This window comes from Rhipicephalus sanguineus, chromosome 9, assembly GCF_013339695.2.
Source record: "Rhipicephalus sanguineus isolate Rsan-2018 chromosome 9, BIME_Rsan_1.4, whole genome shotgun sequence".
Taxonomy (NCBI): Eukaryota; Metazoa; Arthropoda; class Arachnida; order Ixodida; family Ixodidae; genus Rhipicephalus; species Rhipicephalus sanguineus.
Genome location: NC_051184.2, coordinates 79901499 through 79929472, shown reverse-complemented (window position 1 = coordinate 79929472; position 27974 = coordinate 79901499). Strand labels below are relative to the sequence as shown.

General features: G+C 48.1%; 1 protein-coding gene across 1 annotated transcript in view; it reads left to right on the top strand.

Moving 5' to 3' along the window:
• The window catches only part of LOC119405664 (uncharacterized), a 51039-nt gene that overhangs the window by 6338 nt on the left and 16727 nt on the right, over positions 1-27974 (top strand). Inside the window, exons 4-8 of the mRNA XM_037672505.2 lie at positions 2342-2481; positions 8042-8156; positions 22022-22158; positions 23598-23769; positions 26474-26649. Of these exons, the coding sequence (XP_037528433.2) occupies positions 2342-2481; positions 8042-8156; positions 22022-22158; positions 23598-23769; positions 26474-26649 (740 nt within the window). The remainder of the gene's footprint in view (positions 1-2341; positions 2482-8041; positions 8157-22021; positions 22159-23597; positions 23770-26473; positions 26650-27974) is intronic.

The window sequence follows — 27974 nt, the reverse complement described above, 5'->3', positions numbered from 1 at the left end:
GCACACGAATGCTATGTATGTTGCTGGAAAAATTATCGAAGGAATTATTAAGTGTAACGTAATTTCCTGGCCTGATTACACGTGCTCCTCTAGGAATGACAGTTCTTCCTGCGACAGAAAGACAGAGCTAAGGAGCCCACGCTGCAGCAATTCTGGTGTTGGCGTAGGCGGAGTTGATTGTGAGCGCAAAATTGTCGTTGTCGCTGAACGCAAAATCGTGATGGACGCAAATGATTAAAAAAAATCACCATCTCCCACTAAAGGGAACCATGTGGGGCTGCGAAGGAGCGCATGGGTCGACTTAAAGTTCCGTTCATCACGGGCACCTTGCCCGATGTTAACGCGTCCTAGCATGTAGAGAACACACCATGCATTCATTGTAGTTGCTGTTGCTGTTACTCGTCCCGAACTCTTCTTGGAGCACGCCACACGGGTTCATCGCGCGTCTGCGGAATCTCCTTCCCCGACGCCATCCCGTGATTGCTGAGAGAGTGTAAGTGGGAGAGGCCACAGCGTCTTACCCAGCCCCTTACACAGGCCCGAACGCGCTAGCTCGTGCCAGCACGTTCTGACTAGGATACAACGCGTTGTTTCATCGCGCGTCTGCAGAACCTCGTTCGCCGACGCCATCACACGATTGTTGAGAGAGTGTAAGGGGAAGAGGCCACAGCGTCTTACCCAGCCCCTTACACAGGCCCGAACGCGCTAGCTCGTGCCAGCACGTTCTGACTAGGATACAACGCGTTGGTTCATCGCACGTCTGCGGAACCTCGTTCGCCGACGCCATCACACGATTGCTGAGAGAGTGTAAGGGGAAGAGGCCACAGCGTCTTACCCAGCCCCTTACGCAGGCCCGAACGCGCTAGCTCGTGCCAGCACACGTGGTTTTGTCTGCGTTACGCCAAGCTAGGACAGCATACGGCAGCCCGAGCCCGTAAAGTGCTCTGCACGTATCATCATCAAGGTGGTCGAAGAACAAGACGAAGAAGACTTCTCCTTGGGGCGAGTGCGCGCTCACTAAGCTACAGATGGCTATGGTAGGTTTTAGAAAGCGGATAGTCGCCCATGGAACTACGGAAAAAGCCCAGCGCAAAAGCTGCTTCACATTTTAAAAAATGGGCGGGGGGGGGGGGGGTTGCGCCGTAATTGAACACGGGAATTCTGCGTGGTCGTCAGGTGTTCAACCGCAGAGCGAGGCTACTGCTTGAAACTGCTTCGAAAAAAAAAAGCTATACAGGCATCGTGTAGTGCGAAGAGTCGCGTTAACGCATGTAAGAATGCGTGGCAGAAGCGTTAAATTGCACCAGGCCTCACGCCATGTGAATTGCGCAACAAGTGGTGGTTTCAATTCTCACCCATTACAAAGTGCTCAAACGTAATTTATCATCATCAACTGCGGTATCAACAACGTTTGATGCTACGTAGGTGCGCTTATTGACTTACAGATGCATAGAGGTGGAGGAATAATGCAGAGGACTTGTTCCCAGCTGAAATTGTTCAGCTCTGATGTATATGTACATATATCAACGCAGACATACACACACTCGAACACACGTATAGACGGGTGAAACCCTCCCCGAAATAAAATTGTGGCAACGCGCCCCTGATTAATTAAATAAAATTTCATAACAAAGCGCTAATTTATCCTCGTATTTGCTAGAACGTGCACATGCCCTGACCTGCAGGGCTATCGCTGATTGACGGACGAATGGATGGATAATAGGAATGTACGCCTTGAATTGGTGTGATGGCAGGTGCCACCAAGGTCTTCATGAGCCGTCTCTATGCTGCAAAGTTTGTACCGTAGAGTTTTATAATATTACACTAGAGGGTAATCAAGCAGTATAGTGTCTATGGGAGCTGCAACGCATGACACTTCAGCCAGCATGGGAATGATTGATAGTACATGGATTTACCTAAGCTATGTTTCTTCGGCTATGCGTGGCTCCGTGTCGCCTGCAGACGCTTTGTCTCAAGACGAAGTTCAGCAAAAGTTCAGCAGTCGCACTTCACCAAGTTTACGCTTTTAGGCTCATAAATTCAAATCAGCTGACGAGGTTAACAATGAGTCAATCTGTAATCCGAAGCACAAATCAAAACACGACAATAAAGAAAGCCACAAGTGCCTTCGAAACCCAAAGCACGAAGACTATATAGGCAAATCTATGTACTACCCATCATTCCCATGGTGGCTGAACGATCGCAGTGCCACAGTTCCATCTGGTAAATATTGTAGGAAACCCTACCGGTTTTTCCGACCGGTTATTAATTATGACCTTCACTCGCGACCTTCTTTCTTTTCAAACTTTATCCACGACTTCCGCTCGCTCTGCCGTTTCAGGTTGTACAGGGATTTCCTATCGTGCATCCAGCTGCTCGCACCGTGTCGTTCCGCCAGCGACATGGCATCGTATCTTGCTCACTTCACGACGGTGCTTACGGACGGCTACGAAGACCTGTGCAAAAATCAAAACGTAACCGGTAAGAGACGAACGCAGCGAAACATGGCAGAGATCACAAACTGTATAGCGCGGCAGCGGCGTAAATTACGGGTGTCAGGGGGGTTCGACCCCCCTTGTGTTCAGGATGAGGGGGACAACCCTTGCAAGTGTCCCTTTTAAAATTCATCTTTAAAACTTACTATGTGAATTTCTTGAGAGTTAAGGAGAGCGCACTGTCCGCAAAATCAGCTCTGAAATCTGATTCCCTTCCATTGAACTGCTTGTCGTTTCAAAAAGCACTGCATAGCAGCAGGAACTTTCGGTAAGACTACGGGTTACCTCTGGCGTGAGGCAAATGTTGATTATGCTGCGTTGTCAAATACAAAGTAAATAAAGAATCCCCGATCATATACCGTTATCTGTGTCGGCTATTTGTTGGAAGCCATTCAAAATGAAGTATAACTGCGATTGCTCGACTGTGTGTCATTTTAAACAAGTAACCGGTCAACATATATATGCTTTACAAGAAAGCATCCAGGGGTAAACTGTGGGAGGCCATTTCTAACAGGTATACACGATGGGGAATGTGGCTGAGGTTAAAGAAATGCTCTACCCTTTACGTGTTATCACAAAAAAAGTGCTATTAGAAACGAACTTCGCCATGCAGCGTGCGCTTAACTGGCTGCTCAGAGCTCTTTTCCCTGACACTACGCCGACGCAACATGCCCGTTCTTTAAAAAAAAATTTGGAAGCATGATTTTAGTTTCTACATAATTAAAAGTAACGTATTTATAAAAACAAAATGGCCGTCATTGCAAGATATGTGACTTCCCCCCTTGTGATTTTTCTGGATTTACGCCGCTGTAATGCGGTCCAAACAGTCACTAGAAATTCTTCTTCTGCATTGAAAAAGATCGAAGTCTTTCACTCTTAAACACTTCTTATTGCGATAGCAATTATATGAACACAACAGACGGAGTTTCGCCGTCGCCGTGATGTTTCGTATAAATGCGGAGGTGATAACATTACCCCGCGCGTCTTATGCTCTGTGTGCGAGTGAAAGCGTGCGATGGCCGCCGAAGATCGCGGCTTAAGCGTTGGGAAAACACGCCGGCCGTCTTTCTTCGCGCGAAATGCCCATGGTGGAAGGCTGTTGGAGGGGGGAGGGCCTGCGTATCTGCGGCAGGAACTGCGCACTTTGAACGGCAGTACGCGGTCGTGAGCGCTGTATCTTGACAGAATTCTGGAGATAGTTCATGTCTTTGTACGAGCTATGATCTCACTGCCCAGTTTGCGTTGAAGCGATAGACAGCGCGAAGGTCGTTGCGCTCGCGGCGGCGGCCGCATTTCTTTAGGCCACTGTTTTGTTGAGTTATGACAGGTCGGATGCTAAAGGAAAAGGCTGCTAGTCTGACATTGTATGAAAATCCAATTTCTTGCCATCGCATTCATTTTTTCGTCCTTGAGGTCAAACTGTGACATCATTTTCCCCAATTTTGGGCAGGCTATGCGAAGTTCGAATTGCTTTACACGCAATATTTTTTCATAGAATTGTCGTATGACGTTTCGCCGAACGGAACAAACTATATCAGTTTGTCATGTGCAATAGCATGGCAGTGAGCTCTGAATCCGGAGGCAATAACACCGTTTGTTTTCTCTTTCTCTTTTTTTTTACCCTGAATGATATGATTTCCGCCATACAGTGTTTCACGATAGGCGAGGCTACTAGCTACTGTAGAACCATGCTGTTACTTTCTTCACTGCGGCATTTTCCCGGCTGTTACGTCTTTTCCCGCCGGTCCCGGCATAGCTCGCATGGGATCCAATGTATTGGGAACCCCGCCGTTACGTCGCAACTGCGGGACCATTCCCGTATGATACATCGCGAAGTGCGCTCTGAGCCTGCCGAGCGACTACGGAAGACAGCGGCCATGTTGACTTTTCACGCAGCTTGGCCTGGCTTCGACGTAAGATGAGCCGCATAAGCGACATTTGTAACGTGTTTTCCTTTGCCGCGAACAAAAGCACAGCCTGCGAGATTCGTATTTCAAACATGGCGTGTATCGGTCGTGGTGGCAATACATTTATTAAAAGAATACGACACTTCAGGTGCTCTAAAAACTTCTCGTGCTGCTCGGGCGTGAGTAAACGCACTAGGCAATGTTGCACGGTTTTTTTATTGCGTGAGCAATTATATGGACAGTCTCGGCTGGATTTTGCCGTCGCCGTCGCCGCCGTCATGCACCGTATATGTGTATGTATATATATATATATATATATATATATATATAATATATATATATATCAAAGTCCCAAAGAAAAATAATTCAGAAAATCGAATCAGCGACCTCTCGTTCCTCAGCGCTAACCACTGCGCCAGAAAGCGCAGATGCTTCAGGTAGCTAACGGCGAGCGTTATATACACACCATTTACCGCTGGCAGGACCCAGAGATGGTAGGCGTTTATAAGCGTTTCTTCGTTACCAGCGAGATGGCGCGAGGAGCGCGACGGGCGGATTTAAAAGTCGTCGGCGAGCTCGCTCGCTTCTTATATCTGCGCAGGGAGAACCTTGCCCTTCCGCTGTCTGCTCGCGCGGTTTTCTCGTGGTGAGGGGAAGAGGGATGTTTCGAGCTTTCACCGTGATGTCCGCGCTCATGTTACGGAACGTACGAAAGTCACTCAAGCTCAAGGGACGCCCCTAAACGAACAAACAGAAGATGAGCGCGAACTATCAAGTGTCACAGCTCGACACTTGAAGCACGCTAGTTTCCTTCGCTGCTTCGGCCGCCTTTACAACAGGAGCGCTTTTCAAACTGAGAGTATCCATTGGCGAGCCTCACTTTGCATAGCATTCGTTTCAATTTCTATCGCATTCATTGCTTCGCCCTTGCGGCGAAACTGTGACTTTTTACAGCGAAAGCTGTTATGAGATCATTTCAGCGGCCGTTTTTGGCGCCGTAGTTGTCCGCCGCCGCCGCCGCCGCCGGTGTCCGTAACCACTATCGCTCGAAATAAGAAAAAAAACGAAATAAGAAAAAAATTCCGGGATGGAACGAGGTTCGAACCTGGGCCCTCTGTGTGGGGGCCCAGTATTCAACCTCTGAGCCATGCCGGCGCTCGAAACTGCTTTGCAAAAAGGTCCAATACAGCATAGGCGGAGAGTACGGGGGGGTTGGGGGGCTCGCCCCCCCCCCCCCCCTCCCGGACGGCTTCATGGGGGGCAGAGCCCCCGCTGACGCCGGCCCGAGAAATGCAAGATCTTGGCTTAGGTCCCCGTCCACTGACAACAAACTGTTGGCCGTCCTGTCTGGTAGCTATTTCACAGGGGGCTGTTTATGTCCGCTTCTTTTTAATTTCAGGCTTTTAACATTCGGATCATGTACCAGTGACGAGTGAAACATTCAGCTAAAAATGCCCTCAAACGGATTTGTACGTGCAGAATATGTTGAGTCTTGAATTGCGTAGCGACTGGTTTTCAGAAAACAAAAATGCTACTGAGAATACAAAGCAATCCCGACACAATCACTCGGGGAATGTTTTCGCACAGACTTGATCTCCAATAAAAAAAAGGGTAATTTCCTGGTTGTCCACAAAGAGGTCAACTTCCACATGCCTGCCCATAAAGGTTGCCGAGAAAAGATGGTACGCATTTTTTATTTATCAGCAAAGGGTTTTACCACCACTTCGGTGACCTAAAAGCAACTCAAGTACTCGTCCAGAAAACAACCTTCGACGGAAAAATTCGTTACCCAGCTTCGCACTAGGTCTAGTGGTAGCAAACGACATTTTATACCATCTGATAATTATTTTTGGCCATCTTAAATTGTATATTCACTGGCATAATTAAAGCTTCCTGTGCCAGCATTAGCCCATTTTCTCCTGCCTGTGCAAGTTCTAACAAAGTAAGTAAAGCATGTCAATAAAAAAATTCGGCAGATCCCACGCAATGTCAGAATCTATTTTATGCGATGCAGTGACAAGTCTTCAAAATTGGCTAGCGCGAAAATCGGCAAGCTAGGACTGAGAAGGAACACTGATGTACAGGACAGGCGCTACTCGCAACTAAGCTTTATTCAGAAACGTCTTCCTACATATATACACAGCCGAGTGGCGCGCGCAGGCGCAATGCACATGACAGTCGACAATGCTAATCAGGATCGGGATACCAAAACATATTCGCATCATAACCAAGTATCTAAGAACAGTCTTTCCTTACTGCGCAGAACAACAGAAGTGTCACTGATACATTCACGGTCTTTCTTTTTATTGTGATAAGCCTCCATTAGTTCCATTAGTTGGCGTCGTGTACGAAATCCCACTCATTTGTGGCAAGGTTTATATCGGACAAACTGGTCGTTGCGTCAACGATCGAGCACGGGAACACGAGCGATCTGTTAAAAATAATTTGACTTTTCATCTGCCTATGCACTGTAGGACCTGTGCCTGTGAGCCAGTGCTGTCTAGCATTCGAATACGACCTCTAAAGAGAAGGCTGAACATTTTAATTTCATTTTCAGAATCTACATTAACTGCTTAGCATCCGGGTAAGCAACAACCAAAAATCAACTATTTGCAGGTTGTTCAGCATCAATGCTATCAATGCGCTTGCAGGTCTAGTTGTTCTAGGGCGATCTAGTTGTTGGCTTACTTAACAAGTCAACAACAGCTGCGATACTATTAGTCCCACACTATCGCTTCTCTCGAACGATTCAGTTGTGTTACTCGATAGTAAAACTTCCTAATCACAGGCTGAAACTATTCTTATTGGTTTATCGTTTTTTCAAAATAGCTTCCTTTATTCATTATTATTTCGTTTAGCTTTGGTATATTCTCCATTTCCCACGATAAATTGTTTTCGCAGAGCGGGCATTTTATAATAAAAAAATGCATAACTTTATTGTCGCGAGGGATGCGATGCGACCTTGTTGGTAGCCCATGTTCAGTATGTTTCCTTGCAGTGCACATAGCATACAGGACAAAAAATATAGCGACACATAGACACACAGAGCGCTAACTGTCGCACATCAATTCATGAAAGTGCTTCTCCATGGCGGTTTCCAGTCAGCGGTTTCGGTCACGTAACGTATGGCAGGCCCGTAGCCAGGAATTTTTTTCGGGGGGGACGGGGGGGGGGGGGGGCACTTGCCGATTGCCGAAGGCCTTGACTATTTCAGAAAAACACCTATTTTTATTATTTATTCTCGGTAAAACACCCCCTCCATCAAAATTTCGGGCGGCGGGGGGGAGGGGGGCCCTACGGGCCTGACGTATGGTCCGCATGGTAATAACTGGTCCCCGCAATATATCACTTTATCCGTGGCCTCCAAGCCCACGGCTCTTTCACCCTGTGAAGTAGTCTAATGAAACCTTCTTGCCAATGAGGCTATCAGCAAATGAATAGGCATCGGTAAATAAAACTCAATCGTATAAACGTCCATAACGGCCCGAGAAGCGGAAACATTTTCTTATAATAAAGGTATAACTTGTACAATATATCTTCGCACCTTGTTTTCGCGTTATGCCTCTCATTAGCGATCGTGGAATGTCTCAGTATTCAAGTTCGCACATCTATTGCCTTTCTGCCTTACGTTTGTTTCAGTGCCCTGCACCAAGCTGCGTCTGCTGAGGGCCTTCTTCTCCTGCGGCGTGACGTACTACCAGACACGCCACAATAATGCCCACTTGTACCGCATGGCCCAGACTGGAGTGTGCGAGTACGTAGCGAGCGAACACCACAGAAGGGCGCTGCGATCGCTACCTATACTTCCACCAGTCATTGTTTAAGGAAAATTGAACGAAAAAGAAAGCGTTAAACACATTACTAAAATAGTCTAGAACAGTGGTTGTCAAACGGGGGTCAGCGAGGTTATTTTTTAAAGTCCGCGAAACCCGTCTTCGAAAAAAAATGCGTTTTCTTGAGGCGCATTACGTCCCGTGAAAGCGACCCCTTCTGATTTTTGGTATACTTCACCGCATAAGAATTTGGCATTTGTGGCGGAGCCGTCTTAGGTTTCCCCTTCTCCATGAGATAGCTGCAAAGCTTTTGTTACAGTTTTCTACGAAATATGCCTATGAGCATACTTTTTCTTTGCTTCCGTAGCAGCCACTTTGTCATTTTTAACAAAACAAATACTCATACTTTATCTCTTAGCGCTGTATATTATCGAGTAGTCCGCAGTCATTAACATAGCTAAAGGATACTTTTCTTTTTATTACAAACACATATACCGCAATTAACCTAGTGATCATCACCTGACCCATGGCCTTGTGCCATAAACACTCGGCTGGAATGGCTCAGGGAGGCAGTGGGTGTCAAAATCTGCTGTCGGTGGGCGGCGGGGCTCCTTAGTGTGCCTGTGTGCTTTGAGGGGTGCACAGGTCGGGTCAGAAACCCAATCTGCGATGAGGGTACTCGGCGTAGATTCGGTGGCTTTAAGCCTTCCACCGCTGCCCACTTTTTTTTCTTTCGATAAAAAACATACTCGTACTTTATCTCTTAGCGCTGTATATTATCGAGTAGTCCGCAGTCATTATCATAGCCAAAGGATACTTTTCTTTTTATTACAAACACATATATCGCAATTAACCTAGTGATCATCACCTGACCCATGGCCTTGTGCCATAAACACTCGGCTGGAATGGCTCAGGGAGGCAGTGGGTGTCAAAACCTGCTGTCGGTGGGCGGCGGGGCTCCTTAGTGTGCCTGTGTGCTTTGAGGGGTGCACAGGTCGGGTCAGAAACCCAATCTGCGATGAGGGTACTCGGCGTAGATTCGGTGGCTTTAAGCCTTCCACCGCTGCCCACTTTTTTCTCTTTCGATAAAAAACATACTCGTACTTTATCTCTCAGCGCTGTATATTATCGAGTAGTCCGCAGTTATTATCATAGCCAAAGGATACTTTTCTTTTTATTACAAACACATATATCGCAATTAACCTAGTGATCATCACCTGACCCATGGCCTTGTGCCATAAACACTCGGCTGGAATGGCTCAGGGAGGCAGTGGGTGTCAAAACCTGCTGTCGGTGGGCGGCGGGGCTCCTTAGTGTGCCTGTGTGCTTTGAGGGGTGCACAGGTCGGGTCAGAAACCCAATCTGCGATGAGGGTACTCGGCGTAGATTCGGTGGCTTTAAGCCTTCCACCGCTGCCCACTTTTTTCTCTTTCGATAAAAAACATACTCGTACTTTATCTCTCAGCGCTGTATATTATCGAGTAGTCCGCAGTCATTATCATAGCCAAAGGATACTTTTCTTTTTATTACAAACACATATATCGCAATTAACCTAGTGATCATCACCTGACCCATGGCCTTGTGCCATAAACACTCGGCTGGAATGCCTCAGCGAGGCAGTGGGTGTCAAAACCTGCTGTCGGTGGGCGGCGAGGCTCCTTAGTGTGCCTGTGTGCTTTGAGGGGTGCACAGGTCGGGTCAGAAACCCAATCTGCGATGAGGGTACTCGGCGTAGATTCGGTGGTTTTAAGCCTTCCACCGCTGCCCGCTTTTTTTTCTTTCGATAAAAAACATACTCGTACTTTATCTCTTAGCGCTGTATATTATCGAGTAGTCCGCAGTCATTATCATAGCCAAAGGATACTTTTCTTTTTATTACAAACACATATACCGCAATTAACCTAGTGATCATCACCTGACCCATGGCCTTGTGTCATAAACACTCGGCTGGAATGCCTCAGCGAGGCAGTGGGTGTCAAAACCTGCTGTCGGTGGGCGGCGAGGCTCCTTAGTGTGCCTGTGTGCTTTGAGGGGTGCACAGGTCGGGTCAGAAACCCAATCTGCGATGAGGGTACTCGGCGTAGATTCGGTGGTTTTAAGCCTTCCACCGCTGCCCGCTTTTTTTTCTTTCGATAAAAAACATACTCGTACTTTATCTCTTAGCGCTGTATATTATCGAGTAGTCCGCAGTCATTATCATAGCCAAAGGATACTTTTCTTTTTATTACAAACACATATACCGCAATTAACCTAGTGATCATCACCTGACCCATGGCCTTGTGCCATAAACACTCGGCTGGAATGGCTCAGGGGGCAGTGGGTGTCAAAATCTGCTGTCGGTGGGCGGCGGGGCTCCTTAGTGTGCCTGTGTGCTTTGAGGGGTGCACAGGTCGGGTCAGAAACCCAATCTGCGATGAGGGTACTCGGCGTAGATTCGGTGGTTTTAAGCCTTCCACCGCTGCCCGCTTTTTTTTCTTTCCATAAAAAACATACTCGTACTTTATCTCTCAGCGCTGTATATTATCGAGTAGTCCGCAGTCATTATCATAGCCAAAGGATACTTTTCTTTTTATTACAAACACATATACCGCAATTAACCTAGTGATCATCACCTGACCCATGGCCTTGTGCCATAAACACTCGGCTGGAATGGCTCAGGGGGCAGTGGGTGTCAAAATCTGCTGTCGGTGGGCGGCGGGGCTCCTTAGTGTGCCTGTGTGCTTTGAGGGGTGCACAGGTCGGGTCAGAAACCCAATCTGCGATGAGGGTACTCGGCGTAGATTCGGTGGTTTTAAGCCTTCCACCACTGCCCGCTTTTTTTTCTTTCGATAAAAAACATACTCGTACTTTATCTCTTAGCGCTGTATATTATCGAGTAGTCCGCAGTCATTATCATAGCCAAAGGATACTTTTCTTTTTATTACAAACACATATACCGCAATTAACCTAGTGATCATCACCTGACCCATGGCCTTGTGCCATAAACACTCGGCTGGAATGGCTCAGGGAGGCAGTGGGTGTCAAAACCTGCTGTCGGTGGGCGGCGAGGCTCCTTAGTGTGCCTGTGTGCTTTGAGGGGTGCACAGGTCGGGTCAGAAACCCAATCTGCGATGAGGGTACTCGGCGTAGATTCGGTGGTTTTAAGCCTTCCACCGCTGCCCGCTTTTTTTTCTTTCGATAAAAAACATACTCGTACTTTATCTCTCAGCGCTGTATATTATCGAGTAGTCCGCAGTCATTATCATAGCCAAAGGATACTTTTCTTTTTATTACAAACACATATACCGCAATTAACCTAGTGATCATCACCTGACCCATGGCCTTGTGCCATAAACACTCGGCTGGAATGGCTCAGGGAGGCAGTGGGTGTCAAAACCTGCTGTCGGTGGGCGGCGGGGCTCCTTAGTGTGCCTGTGTGCTTTGAGGGGTGCACAGGTCGGGTCAGAAACCCAATCTGCGATGAGGGTACTCGGCGTAGATTCGGTGGTTTTAAGCCTTCCACCGCTGCCCGCTTTTTTTTTCTTTCGATAAAAAACATACTCGTACTTTATCTCTTAGCGCTGTATATTATCGAGTAGTCCGCAGTCATTATCATAGCCAAAGGATACTTTTCTTTTTATTACAAACACATATACCGCAATTAACCTAGTGATCATCACCTGACCCATGGCCTTGTGCCATAAACACTCGGCTGGAATGGCTCAGGGAGGCAGTGGGTGTCAAAACCTGCTGTCGGTGGGCGGCGGGGCTCCTTAGTGTGCCTGTGTGCTTTGAGGGGTGCACAGGTCGGGTCAGAAACCCAATCTGCGATGAGGGTACTCGGCGTAGACTCGGTCGCTTTAAGCCTTCCACCGCTGCCCACTTTTTTTTCTTTCGATAAAAACCATACTCGTACTTTATCTTGTAGTGCCCTCGTTCGGGCGACGCGCAAACAGGACAGCGCGCGATGGCGAGAGAAGAAAATAGAGAAGGCGCTAGGCTGTGGCACGTGAAGCCACGGCTCACGTTCTTGCTGACATCGATTATCGTTCAGGCGTGTCTTTCCTTCGCTCCTGTGGCATAAGCCTACAAGTGGTGACCCAGGACGAAGACAATGACTGACTCGAATGCACCCTCAACTGAACAAGCCTCACGTCTGCAGGACGTCTCGGCCGTACAACTGCGTTTCCCATCTTTCTGGCCACAGGGCCCGCAAGTTTGGTTTCACCAGGTCGAGGCGCAATTCTCCCTGTACCGCACTGCCTCGGAAACGACACGCTACAACCACGTAGCCTCTGTCCTTCCTCCTGATGTTGCCAGCGAGCTCTCCGACGTCCTCTCCAACCCCTCGGACACTACGCCATATCAGCACCTTAAAACCAAGGTGCTGGAGCGATTCATGCCTTCGGAACGCGTCCGCCTACAGCAGCTCCTTGCAGAGGGGGACCATGGCGATAGGCGCCCCTCCCAACTAGTGCGCCGAATGCGACAGCTTCTTGTGGAACATGACGTCTCTGCCTACTCAGCGTTGCTTCGTGAGCCCTTCCTCCAACGCCTTTCTCAGCCAATCCGCCTCGTCCTCGCGGCGGCCGACGACGTCAACCTCGACCGCCTGGCGGAGCTCGCCGATTAGTTTCATGAAGCGACCTCCCCATCTGTCAACGCTGTCTTACCACCAGCAGACACAGCGATTCGCGCCTTGAGGTCCGCATCGAAGAACTCGCCGCCTCCATTGCCGCACTCCGAAGCCCCCTGCCGGAGACTCGTTCGCCTCGTTCCGGTCGTCGAGCTCTTCCACGCACACGAGATGCTCAGAGTCCCAGCCCTCAACCTGTCTGCTGCTACCACCGGCGTTTCCGACACCGAGCCACGAAGTGTACACCTTCATGTTCGTGGCAGGGAAACGCCTGCCGGGATCTCTGACGGCGGCATGTGATCTCACTTCTCGTTCCAGCCGCCTTTTCATGGTCACAAACCAGCTATCGGGCGCCAGGTTCCTTATAGATATGGGCGCGGAAATTAGCGTTGTGCCTCCGACTAAGGCTGATCGTTCGAAGTCACAGGGGCAAGTGCTTCGTGCTGCCAACGCCATATCTATAGCGACGTATGGACTCCGATCTCTCACCCTCGAATTCGGCCTTCGCTGCATTTTCCAGTGGGTTTTCGTCATCGCAGACGTGGTTCAACCGATCATCCGCTCGGACTTCCTCTCATACTTCAATTTGGACGTCAGCGTGCGGCGGTGCCCCTCATAGAAGGTCAGACTCGTCTCTCCATCTCGGGAGTCCTGTCCGACATCGCTCCAATGGCCATCCGCATGCTGATACCTTCCTCACATTTCGAAAAAATATTGGCGAGTTTCCCAGAGTTAACAAAACTGTGCAACCTCACTCAGCCGCCTAAACATACGGTGACACACCACATCGTCACCCGGGGTCCACCGGCAGCCGCTCGACCACGCCGCCTGTTTGGAGACCGCCTAGCTATTGCTAAACGGGAGTCTGACCACATGCTGCAGCTCGGCATTATACGCCCGTCGTCAAACGCTTGGGCTTCCCCGCTGCATTTGGTGCCAAAGCGTGATCCTGGTGACTGGCGTCCTTGTGGGTACTATCGAGCGTTGAACGCCAAGATTGTCCACGACAGCTATCCCCTACCTCACATCCTGGATTTTACATCGCGCCTCGACGGCTGCACAATTTTCAGCAAAGTGGACCTTGTTAAGGCTTACCACCAGATTCCTGTCGAGCCCGCCGACATACCTAAGACCGCCATCACGACGCCCTTTGGGTTGTTTGAATACGTGCGGATGCCTTTTGGGTTCCGCAATTCGGCTCAAACTTTCCAGCGCTTCATTTCTGAGGTCACACGGATCCTCCCTACTGTGTTTGCGTACCTTGACGATGTCCTCATCACCAGCCGCACGCCTGAAGATCATGAGCACCATCTTACGCGCTCTGTTCCAACGTCTACAGCAGTACGGCCTCGTTGTGAACGCCTCGAAGTGTACCATCTGAGCTCGAGTTCTTGGGCCATCACATATCATCCAAAGGAATACGCCCTCTTCGGTCTCACGTTAAAGCAATCCAGGATTGTCCTCAGCCTACAACACTGCGCCAATTACGCCAATTCCTGGGGTTTGTGAATTTTTTCAGGCGCTTGATACCACACAGTGCCGAACTGCTACGACCGCTCACCGACCTCCTTCGGAAAACCGCCGGCCCATCCTCCGCCATTCCTTGGTCGTCAGAGGCCCAGGCCGCCTTTACTGCTGCCAAGCAAGCGGTCGCTAACGCCGTGCTTCTTATTCGTCCGCGCAGCAACGCCCCTACTCGGTTGATGGTGGACGCATCCAGCGTGGCCGTCGGAGCCGTCTTACAACAGTGCAAAACGACAAGGGTCTCCGATTGGAGACCCTTGTCGTTTTACTCTCGGAAGCTACTTCCTGCTGAGACCCGCTACTGCGCCTTCGGCCGGGAATTACTAGTCATCTACGCTGCGATACAGCACTTTCGGCATTTTCTGGAAGGATGCTCGTTTCACGTGCTGATCTGACCATAAGCCACTAGCGTATGTTTTCCGCACTAACTCATCCAAGTACGTGTCCCTTGAACTCCGCCACCTGGCTTACATATCGGAGTTCACGACTGACATCCGCCACGTGAAAAGAGCTGACAACACCGCCGCAGATGCCCTTTCTCGTATAGCCGCGGCTGACTCTCCATCTCCAACCATCGACCGGGCCTCATTCCTCTCTGCACAGCAGGATGATAGAGAGCTTGCCGCTTTTCGGGAGAACGCCCGTTCTCTCCGACTACGCCTGGTGCCTCATCCATTATCATCTGAGTCCTTGTGGTGCGATGTCTCAGCTGACCTTCCCCGGCCTTTAGTTCCCGCTTCATTACGACGCACAGTTTTCCACTCTTTACACGACATCTGTCACCCCGGCATTCGGGCTACTCAGCGTCTTCTCACCCCGCGCTATGTGTGGCCCGGAATCAACGGTGATGTGCGCGCATGGACGCGCATGTGCGTGCCCTGCCAGATGACAAAGGTCTCCCGTCACACTAAGACGCCTCCCCAAGCTTTCCTTCTACCCGGCCGTCGTTTCGACCATGTTCATCTAGACATTGTGGGCCCTCTACCAAAGTCTCAGGGGTACCGTTATGTACTGACCATGGTCGATCGTTTCACACGCTAGCCAGAGGCTGTTCCAATTCAAGATATCACCGCCTAGACAGTTGCCCGCGCTTTCATTTTACGTGGGTATCCCGTTTTGGCTGTCCTGACACCGTGACAACAGACAGTGGACATCAGTTTGAGTCCTCGCTGTTTACTTGCCTTAATGGCATCCTCGGAGCCAGGCATTGCCGTACCACGGCTTATCATCCCTGCGCCAACGGCATGGTGGAACGCCTTCACCGACAACTGAAGATCGCCTTGACTACCCGCCTCAATAGAGCCACCTGGCTTGATGCCTTGCCCCTCGTGCTCTTAGGTTTACGAGCTGTCATCCGGGTAGACCTGCACTGCTCAACAGCAGAGCTGGTGCATGGCACTTCTCTACGGTTTCCGGGAGACTTCTTCGCGTCAACGAAGCTACCAGACCAGCCACAACAATTTCTTAATGCCTCCTCGACTGCGTTCAAGACCTCCGGCGCACTCCACCCAGACTTTCCGAACACAAGACCATATTCGTCCACCCTGATCTGGCCACTGCAACGCATGCTTTCGTGCGCCACGACGCGGTCAGACCACCTTTGACACCAGCCTACGACGGAACACGTGCACTTGACCATTGATAGATGGTTAGAACGTTTTTTTATTATTTATATTTATTTCAGACAATTACAAATCACAATATGATCATTTGTCCTGTCTAGGAGGGTGACAGCAAGGCACGAATGCCTGACTGAGCGCCACACCCCTTTCTAGAGACGCATAACTCAAACAGAGGCTGTTACATGAGCAAGAGTAATACGTATACGAGATTAGATATACTTAGGGCTCCGTTTTTTCGGAGTTTAGTTTTCTTGAAATTCGGAGGGTGTTTTTCGGAGTTTATCTTTCGGGAGGAAATTTATTGCAGTTTATCGGACGAGTTTATCGTGGTTTATTTTACGTAAATCTCCAATTCTCCGAAATTCGGTGTTTAACATTGCATTATAAGTTGTTGCAATGTGTTCTTATTAACCTTATTTCCAACGAAAATGCGTTGCATTGTTGCCGATAGTCCTGTTTCTCCATCCTTTTAATTTTTTCTCACTTCCTATTCATTGACCCTGTTAATAAGGCTGTTGATGCTGTGAACTCGCCAAAGTGTACTTCTGGGTGGGAGGGGGGGGGGGAGGAGCTAGACAAGCTGCTTCTCAGCTTTTTCTCCTAGCCTCTATCATTTTTGTATGAAAAATAAAAGACCTGTTATTATTATTATTCCTAATACTCCGAAATCTTAAGATGAAATAATATCTGAACACGAAAACATGCGAACACAGGTGTATTTTATTCGTCTGGAAGGTTTGAACACACAAACACATATACATAAAAGCACAAATACTTGAATACAAAACACCTACGCTCCTTCGTGTTAAAACGTTAAACCTTGTAATAGACGCAAGCATATCTTGCGAGGTTGCTGCCGCTGATGGAGGCGAGCTCCTTTCGAATGATGATTATCAGATTTGAAAACGTCCTTTGAACGTTGAAGATGGCCTTTTAAAATCGGCGTTTATCGGATAAATTCGAAAAGTCAAAAATTTTATCGGGGAGTGTTTATCGGATTTTTTCGGATTTATCCGAAAACACGCAGCCCTACATACACTATAAATATTTGGCAATACCTGTATAAGATTAATACAATTATACAAGCGTAGTACAGACATATAAGAGCACAACGGAAAAAAAAACGTACGTTATTGGAGCGAAAAGAAAATTAACACAGGGCAGACTGCAGCTTCTTCTTTGCTTTAAAAAAAACGTTGATGTCGGAAATCTACGGAACACATCGAATGAAAATGTATTACAGTAACAGCCAAAATTTTAGGAGAAGCTTCACAATGGAAACTAGTTGGTGCAAAGGTAAAGTACGGGCAAGCCCTGCCTTCAGCTGTACCGGTAGGACGTTGCGAAAGCTTCCAGTCCCGAATTTTTTTTAACGCATAATCCTTAAATGCCTCATCAAACGCGAAAATTGACCGTCGACATCGGCGTCCGGCGGCGTCGGGCACAGCACGAGTGATGCAAAAAAGCACCATGTGGCGTCATCATGACGTCACAAATCAAAAAAATTGTGACGTAATCACGAAGTCACAAATTCTGGCGTAACGTAATGTCACACGATGCCGTCATCACATGACATCGTAGCTTGGTGAAAGCTGGTCCGATCAGGGAGGCAGTGCAAAACCGCGCTAGGTGAACAAAGCTTTCGAAGGGTGGCGGGGCAGGATCAATACAACGACTGAGAAGGAAAAGAAGATGGCTTTCGCCTTCGAGTCGTCTTAGGTGAATGCACAAGGGACTCCGTGAGCCTTTAACTCCGGAGCAGGGACTGCATGCCCTGTCGTCGGCTCATGTTTCGCGTTGGGGTCGCGCGGTCTCATGTCTTGCGTTGGCGTCACGCAGGTCCCACGTTTGATACACATAAGCTGAGCAGGCCGCGCCTTTGTTACGCCAGCGTCGCCGAAGCGCTAGCTTGTCTGTCCGAGCCTGCGCTGCGTCAGTGAAACGCCAGCGCCGGAAGTTAGACGCACCGCGCTCGGAGCAGCAAACAGTAGAGAAACAGCAGACATGACAGGAGACGATAGAACAGAAAATAGACAATCGCAAAACACATCAGATAGTAAAAGTAATAGAACAGAAAACGACATAAAATATCACATAAGCTCCCGAAGACAACAGAAAAGAGCAATAAAGAGTTTCTTAACACAGGCTAACAGAAGAGAACACAGTAAGCCAATCAATTACTTCGACTGGGTAGCGCAAAAACACGGAACAAAAGATAGAGACGTAGACAGCACAAGCGCTAACTTCAAACCACGTTTATTTTGGAACACGCAAGAATATATACACCACTAATCACAACGATCTCACCTATCGGCTCATAATACAACTCTTTAGACTAACAAAAAAAAACCATTCGTACTACTGCGCAGAATACCACATGCGTCGGACGGCGAACACACCCCAAAAAAACAACAAAAGATTCACTAATTTAGAAAAACAAAATATTTCATACACTCTTTTCGATTCCACGCGCGACATTCCACGCGCGACAGGTACTGACGCGATATTAGGACGCTACACTAAGGAATGATAGTTCCTTATCGTGTAGGTGTACAGACGGCTGGCTTACGCACGAGGTGCCTTGCCTCTGGATGATGCAAGCCTCAGTTATCTCACGAGTTAATTGTACCTTGTGACGAAATAAAACGGAGGTTAGTTCAAACTGCGGATCGCACCCACACTGACGGCAATGTAAGGCCAAATTTGACGACGGAGCACATCTTAAGGAGCTGTGGTGCTCGCGCAGACGGATGTTCAGGCAGCGGCCAGTCTGGCCCACGTACGTTTTGCCACACGAAAGGGGGATCTGGTACACAACCCCCTTTACACATGACACAAAGCGAAGGCCATGCTTCATGGTGCACTGTCCTCTTGTCTCTTCTTTTCTTTTCTGCCGATACTGCAGTCTCGGGCAAATCCCTTTTAGCTTATTTGTGGCTGAAAAAACAACATTAACGTTAAACCGTGCCGCCACTCTCTTGAAGCGGTGGGACACTCCGTGAATGTAAGGGATCACGGAGAACGGCCTGCTTTCTTCACTTCTTCCTCCCGGTGCCCTCTTTCCATGTGCTCTTACTTCTTTTAGCACACGTTCACTGGTGGCCGCTATTACAGCATCAGGGTAACCGGCCTGCTGCAATTTCTCCGCCTGTTCGTGAACGCTTTGGCTCACCAGGTGCGGGCAGGACTTCGATATCGCAGACCGAATACATGACATTGCAATGCCGTTTTTTACGAGTCTCGAGTGGCCAGACTGATAGCTGAGCAAACCCTTTTTTGATCTCGGTCTATATTGCCAGCATATTTTCTCAGGGCAAAAAACCATGTGAAGGTCAAGATACTGCAACGTATCGTTCTGTGGGCTCTCACATGTGAACGTGAGTCCCTGCCCTTGTTCCCTGAATACCTTCATAGCATCAACCATTTTTCTGTTGAAATCACGCCTGTCAACAAACACCAAATAGTCGTCAACATAACGAACCACCTTGTTTGTTAGACCACATAGGTTACTCTCAATGGCCCTATCCACCTTCGCTAAAAAGATCGTGTTCAGAATCGGCGCCACACAAGAGCCAATGCATACGCCAGATCTCTGAGCGAAAGCTTTCCCCTTCCAGGTGATGAACGTCGAGTCCAAGTAGCACCTAAGCACCTCAAGAAAACCACCAACCGAAACGCCCGAGCGAGTGGTGAACGCGTGTTCGTCATCTTGATCACTTATGCACTCCTTCACACTCTGCAGTAAAGGAGCTTGCGGTAAAGAGTAATATAAATCCTCGATGTCAAGGCTGAAAGCACGTGACGCTCCCGAATAATTATGCTTAAGAAATTCCACGACCATGTCGGAACTGGACACGAGAAAAGGATCATTAACAACAAGGGACTCCAAGTTCTTCTGTAAGTATCGAGATACTACCTGAAGCCAAGTGTTTCTTTCGGAAATGATGGTTCGGAAGGGGATGTCGGGCTTATGAGTTTTTGCGGAAAAGAAAACCTCTAGAGTCTGGCCCTTTTCTTTCTTTACCGTTTCTGCCAGCTTTTCTAGACTCAGCCTCTTGAGCAGTTGCAATGCTTGCTTCTTTACTTTGGCAGGCTTTTCTGACACCTCTCGGAAGTTTTTCTCGATAGCGTCGTCTCCTTTCTCGGAAAACATGCCTTGAGTCAAAATCACGAAGAACCCTTCCTTATCGGACAGCACTGTAGTTAATCCCGAAGAGTATAGGAAATCTACAATAGGAGACATGCTATTTCCTTTCACTCGCCTTGGTCTGTGCTTGAGCTTGAGCTTGAGCTTGAGTTTCGGTTGGTGGTTTCCTTGAGGTGCTTAGGTGCTACTTGGACTCGACGTTCATCACCTGGAAGGGGAAAGCTTTCGCTCAGAGATCTGGCGTATGCATTGGCTCTTGTGTGGCGCCGATTCTGAACACGATCTTTTTAGCGAAGGTGGATAGGGCCATTGAGAGTAACCTATGTGGTCTAACAAACAAGGTGGTTCGTTATGTTGACGACTATTTGGTGTTTGTTGACAGGCGTGATTTCAACAGAAAAATGGTTGATGCTATGAAGGTATTCAGGGAACAAGGGCAGGGACTCACGTTCACATGTGAGAGCCCACAGAACGATACGTTGCAGTATCTTGACCTTCACATGGTTTTTTGCCCTGAGAAAATATGCTGGCAATATAGACCGAGATCAAAAAGGGTTTGCTCAGCTATCAGTCTGGCCACTCGAGACTCGTAAAAAACGGCATTGCAATGTCATGTATTCGGTCTGCGATATCGAAGTCCTGCCCGCACCTGGTGAGCCAAAGCGTTCACGAACAGGCGGAGAAATTGCAGCAGGTCGGTTACCCTGATGCTGTAATAGCGGCCACCAGTGAACGTGTGCTAAAAGAAGTAAGAGCACATGGAAAGAGGGCACCGGGAGGAAGAAGTGAAGAAAGCAGGCCGTTCTCCGTGATCCCTTACATTCACGGAGTGTCCCACCGCTTCAAGAGAGTGGCGGCACGGTTTAACGTTAATGTTGTTTTTTCAGCCACAAATAAGCTAAAAGGGATTTGCCCGAGACTGCAGTATCGGCAGAAAAGAAAAGAAGAGACAAGAGGACAGTGCACCATGAAGCATGGCCTTCGCTTTGTGTCATGTGTAAAGGGGGTTGTGTACCAGATCCCCCTTTCGTGTGGCAAAACGTACGTGGGCCAGACTGGCCGCTGCCTGAACATCCGTCTGCGCGAGCACCACAGCTCCTTAAGATGTGCTCCGTCGTCAAATTTGGCCTTACATTGCCGTCAGTGTGGGTGCGATCCGCAGTTTGAACTAACCTCCGTTTTATTTCGTCACAAGGTACAATTAACTCGTGAGATAACTGAGGCTTGCATCATCCAGAGGCAAGGCACCTCGTGCGTAAGCCAGCCGTCTGTACACCTACACGATAAGGAACTATCATTCCTTAGTGTAGCGTCCTAATATCGCGTCAGTACCTGTCGCGCGTGGAATGTCGCGCGTGGAATCGAAAAGAGTGTATGAAATATTTTGTTTTTCTAAATTAGTGAATCTTTTGTTGTTTTTTTGGGGTGTGTTCGCCGTCCGACGCATGTGGTATTCTGCGCAGTAGTACGAATGGTTTTTTTTTTTTGTTAGTCTAAAGAGTTGTATTATGAGCCGATAGGTGAGATCGTTGTGATTAGTGGTGTATATATTCTTGCGTGTTCCAGAATAAACGTGGTTTGAAGTTAGCGCTTGTGCTGTCTCTATCTTTTGTTCCGTGTTTTTGCGCTACCCAGTCGAAGTAATGCAACTTTACCAACCTGCCCAACTTGCCGCACTTATAAGCCAATCAATGCTCCGCAGTTCGTACAGCTTTCCCTTGGGGTGGAACTGGCTTAAGACTTTTTTGTTTAGTCATCCTTGGTACAATCTACGGAGCATAGAGAGGGCTGATAAATAGTTTGGCGACACTCGCTGTCACTCCGATTTGAACGAAATGCTCGTAACATCCAACCAGCCAGATATTTTGGTCATGCAGCGTAACTCATGCAAGCGCTGAAGACGTCTTCAGCCAGAATCTCTTCTTATTTACAACGCAGAATGTTGGCGACCTTCAGCATGTGCGTGCACGCCGCCTCTATCGGCTGCGACGAGTTTGCCGAGCTGGTCGCGAAGCTGAACCAGGTCGTCAAGTACATTGCCAAAAGACACGGGCCAGCCTGTCTCGACCACGAAGGTGAGACGCATACGCTTGTGTAGAGCGCGACTGCAAAGAGGATTGCGCGCTCGATAACTGTAGACACTGTGCACTGTCCAGGAGGCGCTACGTGTACCTCTAAGTTTGAATTGAATTTTTATTTTCATGTGCAGTACATGGATGATCGCTGGAGTAAAAGCTGCGCTAAAGCACTTTGTCTTGCTCCCGCTACCTGAAAAAATAAGTCGGAAGTAGTGGCACATAAACAAGAAGTGAGAAGCATAACATACTGATATATAACATGGTGAATAAGTACAACAGCAGTAATCAGAATTATTACAGAATTTTAACGTGAACAGGATACAATAGTTATTAAGCAACATATCACAAGCTAGAAGAGATTATGTATGTATAGTGTGTTACAAAAGCGTAGAAGCAGGTTTCGTAGATACAAAAGGATCACGCACTTAACTAATGACCGGTGTACCACTTTATAAAAACAATGATATAACATCTGTACTTATTTCCTAGGCAACACCAATTCTGGGTTATCGACCCAGTTTTGCCGACATCGACCGGTAGGCGAACGAGGACAGTTATACGAATGACGCGTGTTTTCCTCGCTCTAAAGAACGCAGCAGCGAAAATTCCGGTCACCGTCAGATGTGGGAGAATCACGTGACCTGAACAGAAATGTCACGCATGACGTCAATGGTATAGCAGCACGTCACTGTCGTGTCTGGTTCTTGCAGTATTGATTCTGGCGAAATAGTGAGGACCACGAAACGGCATGGCCCACCTCAGTGACACGTGCCAACCACTGACACTGGTTTATACGGCGATACCTATGCAAAGCCTGGCAGAACCTTTCTCTTTCATTCAAATTTTGGTCGTGGTATGACGTCATGCGTAGGTCACGTGGCTCTCCCTCAAGTGACGGTGACCGGCTGCGCTCTTTAAGGTACGGAAACCAGCTGAAACGACGATAACAAAAAAGGCACTCTAGTCTTCTCGCACTTCGCAAAGCTTACCGTACAAAGCAGCGCAAAAAAAAAGAAGAACGGAGCAAGCAAAGGGCCGCACGTGCACAGCGCAAACTATCAAATAAGATTTATTTTAAAAAACACACATATACGAACTCGTTCAAAGAAACACGTGGTCCAAATAAAAAAAAGCAAGATACAGGGTTTCATTTAGTGGTTAACGCTCAGGAAATCAGGTTCAGTGGCATGCAACATGATTGATGACCTGATCAATAGGACGTGATCAATACATCGATTGAGAGGAAAAGAAGAAGGTGGCTTTAACCTTCAAGTCGTCTTAGGCGAACGCATAAGGAACATATTGAGTTTTTGCCTTAGTCATACGTTTCATTCAAAAGCCCAGGCTGTTCATTCGCATAAGCACAAATCGCGCATTCACTCCCCTATGATTAATAGCACTTCGAATTTACATCGTATCCAACTTTGGTGGCGCAGATGAGACGCCGCGTCGCTTCATGCGGCTCGACTGGCAGACTTCGTGCGACCAGCCCAAGGCCATCAGGGGCCTGGTGCTGTGCGGCGTCGCCTTCGACCGTATGCTACCGTCGCCGCGGAATGGCTCCGCCACTGCGATGGACAAGCCGGCACGACTCGCTACCGTGTGCCCGTGAGCCTCTCCGATCGACGCTCTTTTTTATGAATGAGCGTTAAGTAGAAATAGCCTAGTAAAAAGCGCACCCTTGGTCAAAATGGTACACGTTGAACAAAGGTTGGGGAACCTTGCGCTGCATAGGCGCGCTACAGAAAAACTCTCACGGAAGGCACAGAAAACACGACAAGAACCCGTTCTTGTCGTGTTTTCTGTGCCTTCCGTAAGTGTCTTTCTGCTGCGCCTTTGCAGCGCGAAGTGCCCTAACCTTAGACATAGTCTAGCTTTACAAGTGAAGTAACCCTTCTACAATACCAGAAGGGCTGCTGGTATCTTGAAAGCAAGGTTGCTACGCCAGAATTAGCATACAATCGATTTAATACTGGCGTCATAGAAGTCTCGTACTTCCCGCACTATAGGTCGCCGTGACGTAACAGATTTGGAAAGCCTTTTATCGGTCCTAACAATATAATTGCTGGGGCTTTACGTCCCAAAACGACGACGTGATTATGAAAGACGCCGTAATGGAGGCCACCGGAAATTTCGACCACCGGAACTTTCGACCACCTGGGATTCTTTAACATGCACCTAAATCCAAGCACACGGGCCTCTAGCATATTGCCCCCATCGAAATGCGGCCGCCGCCGCCGGGATTCGATCCCATGACCTTCGGATCAGCAGTCAAGCGCCATAACCACTAGACTACCGCGGCTGGTCAGCCACTATAGTACCTCGAGAACAAGCTTGGTAAGTTAGAATGAGCACTTAATCGAAATAAGCGTGGTGATATTGCTGCCTTGAACTTCCAGCACCAGTTCGCCGCGACGTCACAGGTTTTGAAGGCGTTTTCTCTATCTTAGTAATGTTTCTGAGCGGCAAAGATAGCCTGCATTGCACTCTACGCGAGAAAAAGCTTGACACGCAGAACTTTCATTGCAATCACAACGACTTAAATGCGAGAAACGATTACTGTGAGATCCGTGACATCACGCTATCGTACCGGCGTAAGATGCTGGACAGGTGATGCAAAGGATTTACCATGCAAATTTGTTTTGAACAAGCAGGTCAAGTGAACTATGTTCCAGTTCAATTGTTACAACCACAACTTTACTTATAAAAAGATTTGTGTATTTAAAGAGTGCATTTATAGGCGTCTCATCATTTCTTTGTTGTTTCGGTCTATTTACTGTACTTATTGTATTTTCACTGTATTTATGTATTGCATTTATGTTTTACATAGTCATGCTGAGTCTTGTGCAATATCGTGGTCTGGGCAACGATTGGTGCACTGTCAGGCATTCAGTTCCCTTTTCGCCACCCCTACCCGTTGAATCACTGGATAACAGATGTTTACTTCAACTGATGATAAATAAAGAATAAAATGAAAAATGAATAAAGGCGCTGAATAAAAGGTCACGAGGTTTCTTGCAGTCGTAGTTGTGAGGCGTTTTTGTGGTCCCAACAAACGTCACCTGAAATCCAGGTGGCACTGGCCGATCGGCTAATTTAGCTGCTCTGTGACGCTCTCTAACTGGAAGCATGAGTTGCGTGCCTCTTTTCTACGCGTCGCTCGGGGAGCAACTGCGAATTTTGATCAAAAGTGAGCGGTCGAGCGCTATCTCAACAGAGATTAGTTGACGGCTCATACCTTTGTACGTGCTGTGCTCTCACCGTTGACTTCGCGTTGAAGCGACAGACTGCACGAAAACCGCTTCGCTCTCTGGAGCGACCGTATTCTCTTCAGCCAGTGTTTTGTAGAGTTGCGTGCAAAAAGGAGTTAGCTGCTAGTCTTACTTCTTACAACATCCCGATTTGTTTTTATCGCATTCATAGCTACACCACTGCGACGAAACGGTGACTTTTTGCCGTCGCCGTCATGTTCCGTATAAAGTACAAATCGATAACATCTCCCCGCGCGTCGTATGTCCTATGTGCGAGTGAAATTGTGCGAGGGATGCCGACCGTCGCGGCTCAAACAGAGATGAAACGCGCCGGCCGTCTCCGTCGCGTGAAAGGTGCATGTTGTGGTGCCGGAGGGGGATTACGTGGCTCCAGCAGAAAATGCGTACTTGGGCCCGCAAGGCGTGGTCACGCAAGCCATATCTTTAGAAGAGATCAGCAGATGATTCATACCTTTGTACATGTGCTCTCATCGCAAAGACTGCGTCTAAGCCATAAACAGCAGGAAAATCGCTTCGCTTGCTGCAGCGGCCGCGTTTTTTTTTTTACGCCGGCGTCCTGTAGTATTAGGCCAGGTTTGATGTTTAAAGAGTGAGCTGCTAGCTTTACTTAGTATAACATTTCAATCTGCCTTTTTGATTTTCCTGCGCTGCCCTCTGCCCTTTTGCTAGGGCTTTGGTGGGGTCCGGGACAACCGTATTGCAAGAAGGGTAGCCTCCGAGATAAAGGGGCGTTTCGCGACTTTTCCGCTGCGGGGTGGGATGCATGCGCCGTGGCATCGTGAAAGAGGCGGATTCGTTGCTTTCCCATTCATTGCTTCGCCCTTGCGGCTAATCTGTGACTTCTTAACAGAATTGCGCAACGAAATGGCAAACACCATTTCAATTTTATGACTGGAGCAAATGAAATGAACGCGCTCAAGTGCTCGTATCTTATAACATAACGAATTACTATCTAAAACCGTTTGAATATTCGCTTCCTTTGGCATTCGTTATCGATCGTTTCTGCACAATAATTACATTCTTGCTCTCTCACTCTTTAGGCTGGTGCGAGAAATGACCGACTGTCTGCGTTCGGCTGCCGATGACAACGGCTGCTCGGATTCCCGCAACCTCAAGTTCGAGATATCGGTGCTCCGAAAACATTTGTTATCGGAATTCGATGGCAAGTGCGACGCCACGGCTTCGGCTGATAAAGAATCCGAGCTGTACCCTACAGGTATGAACGAAGCAACAGCGGTATTCCTGATACAGCGGTGTGGTAACATGATTTACATAACATCTTTCCTCAACTTCCAAACGAGTACTTGTTGGAAATGCTTGTTCACACCTAATGAATGCAGAAAAACGGGAAGGTACAAAGACATAATGATACTACAATTGTTAGGGGTTTACGTCCCAAAACCACGATATAGTTGTTAGAGACGTCGTAGTGGAGGGCCCTGGACACTTTTGACCATCTGGTGTTCTTAGTTAAAAACACATGAATTACGTGATAATAGTAGTAATAATATTGGTAGCGGCGATAGTTAGTGCTTGTATCGTGATGATATTGCTTGAAGATATATTATAAATAGGATGAAGACATTCGTAAACTATAATGGCGTGCGAAAAGCGGAGGCCGTAAGAAAAATGAGGCCGAATTCAAGACCCCCCTCAAGACATGCCCAAAACCGCGGAAACTCGACGCGCTATATATATTTGATATATTTGAGTTGTGAGAAGGCGTTCTGTGGTGTGTCGTACCTTTCTTTTGTCCTTGTTCTTGCGCCACCCGTTTCAAAGATGCATAACCAATTTCAACTTACCCAGACTGCAATTCTTCGGAGCTATATATCGGTGGATTTGCAGTTGCGCTTTTCAACATTCTGTGGTAGGTTCATCCCACAACAATAGAATGTTGTCAGCCAACACCGAGAAACGTCATCGCTTTTGTTCGGGTGTGTGAAATATTGTAACCTTCGGGTAGCTTTAAAAACAGAAGAGGAACGCTACAGGATGGTGACGTGTATAGAAGGGTTGATTCTACTAGACATAAGCTCAACCAGTGCTGGGGTTCGACCTTGTTGGTGTGACATTGCGACAACGGAAATCCTCGTCTGGCCAAGCGCTTTACATTGTCACTATGTCGTACCATTAAGGTTGAACCTCAGCACTTGTCAAACCCACGCAACGCCGCCTTCCGAGTAAACGCATCGGCAGGGCCGCAATTCTGGCACGAAGAGCTGTGGTATTCTGCATGATCAGCTGTAGCGGATTTCTTCACGAAAGAGTGGTAATGACTCCGAAATGATGGCGCAAATTTTAGTAAAGCCCCGTCGTTTCCGACTGTCTAGTCCGTCTAACTTTACGCGTCACCCCGACCAGACTGATTCCAGTCTTATGTTTGTCGTCAACTATCACGTAACACGGACTTTCGGTAGCAGTCTTGTCCTTACGAAGAGTCTACGCGTTGAGAAGCCAGATATACAGGCGTCGTATAACGGCGGGCGCGCTCATATCAGACTAAGCTGGTGCAGATTTTCGCGGGCTACCTGCAAGAAC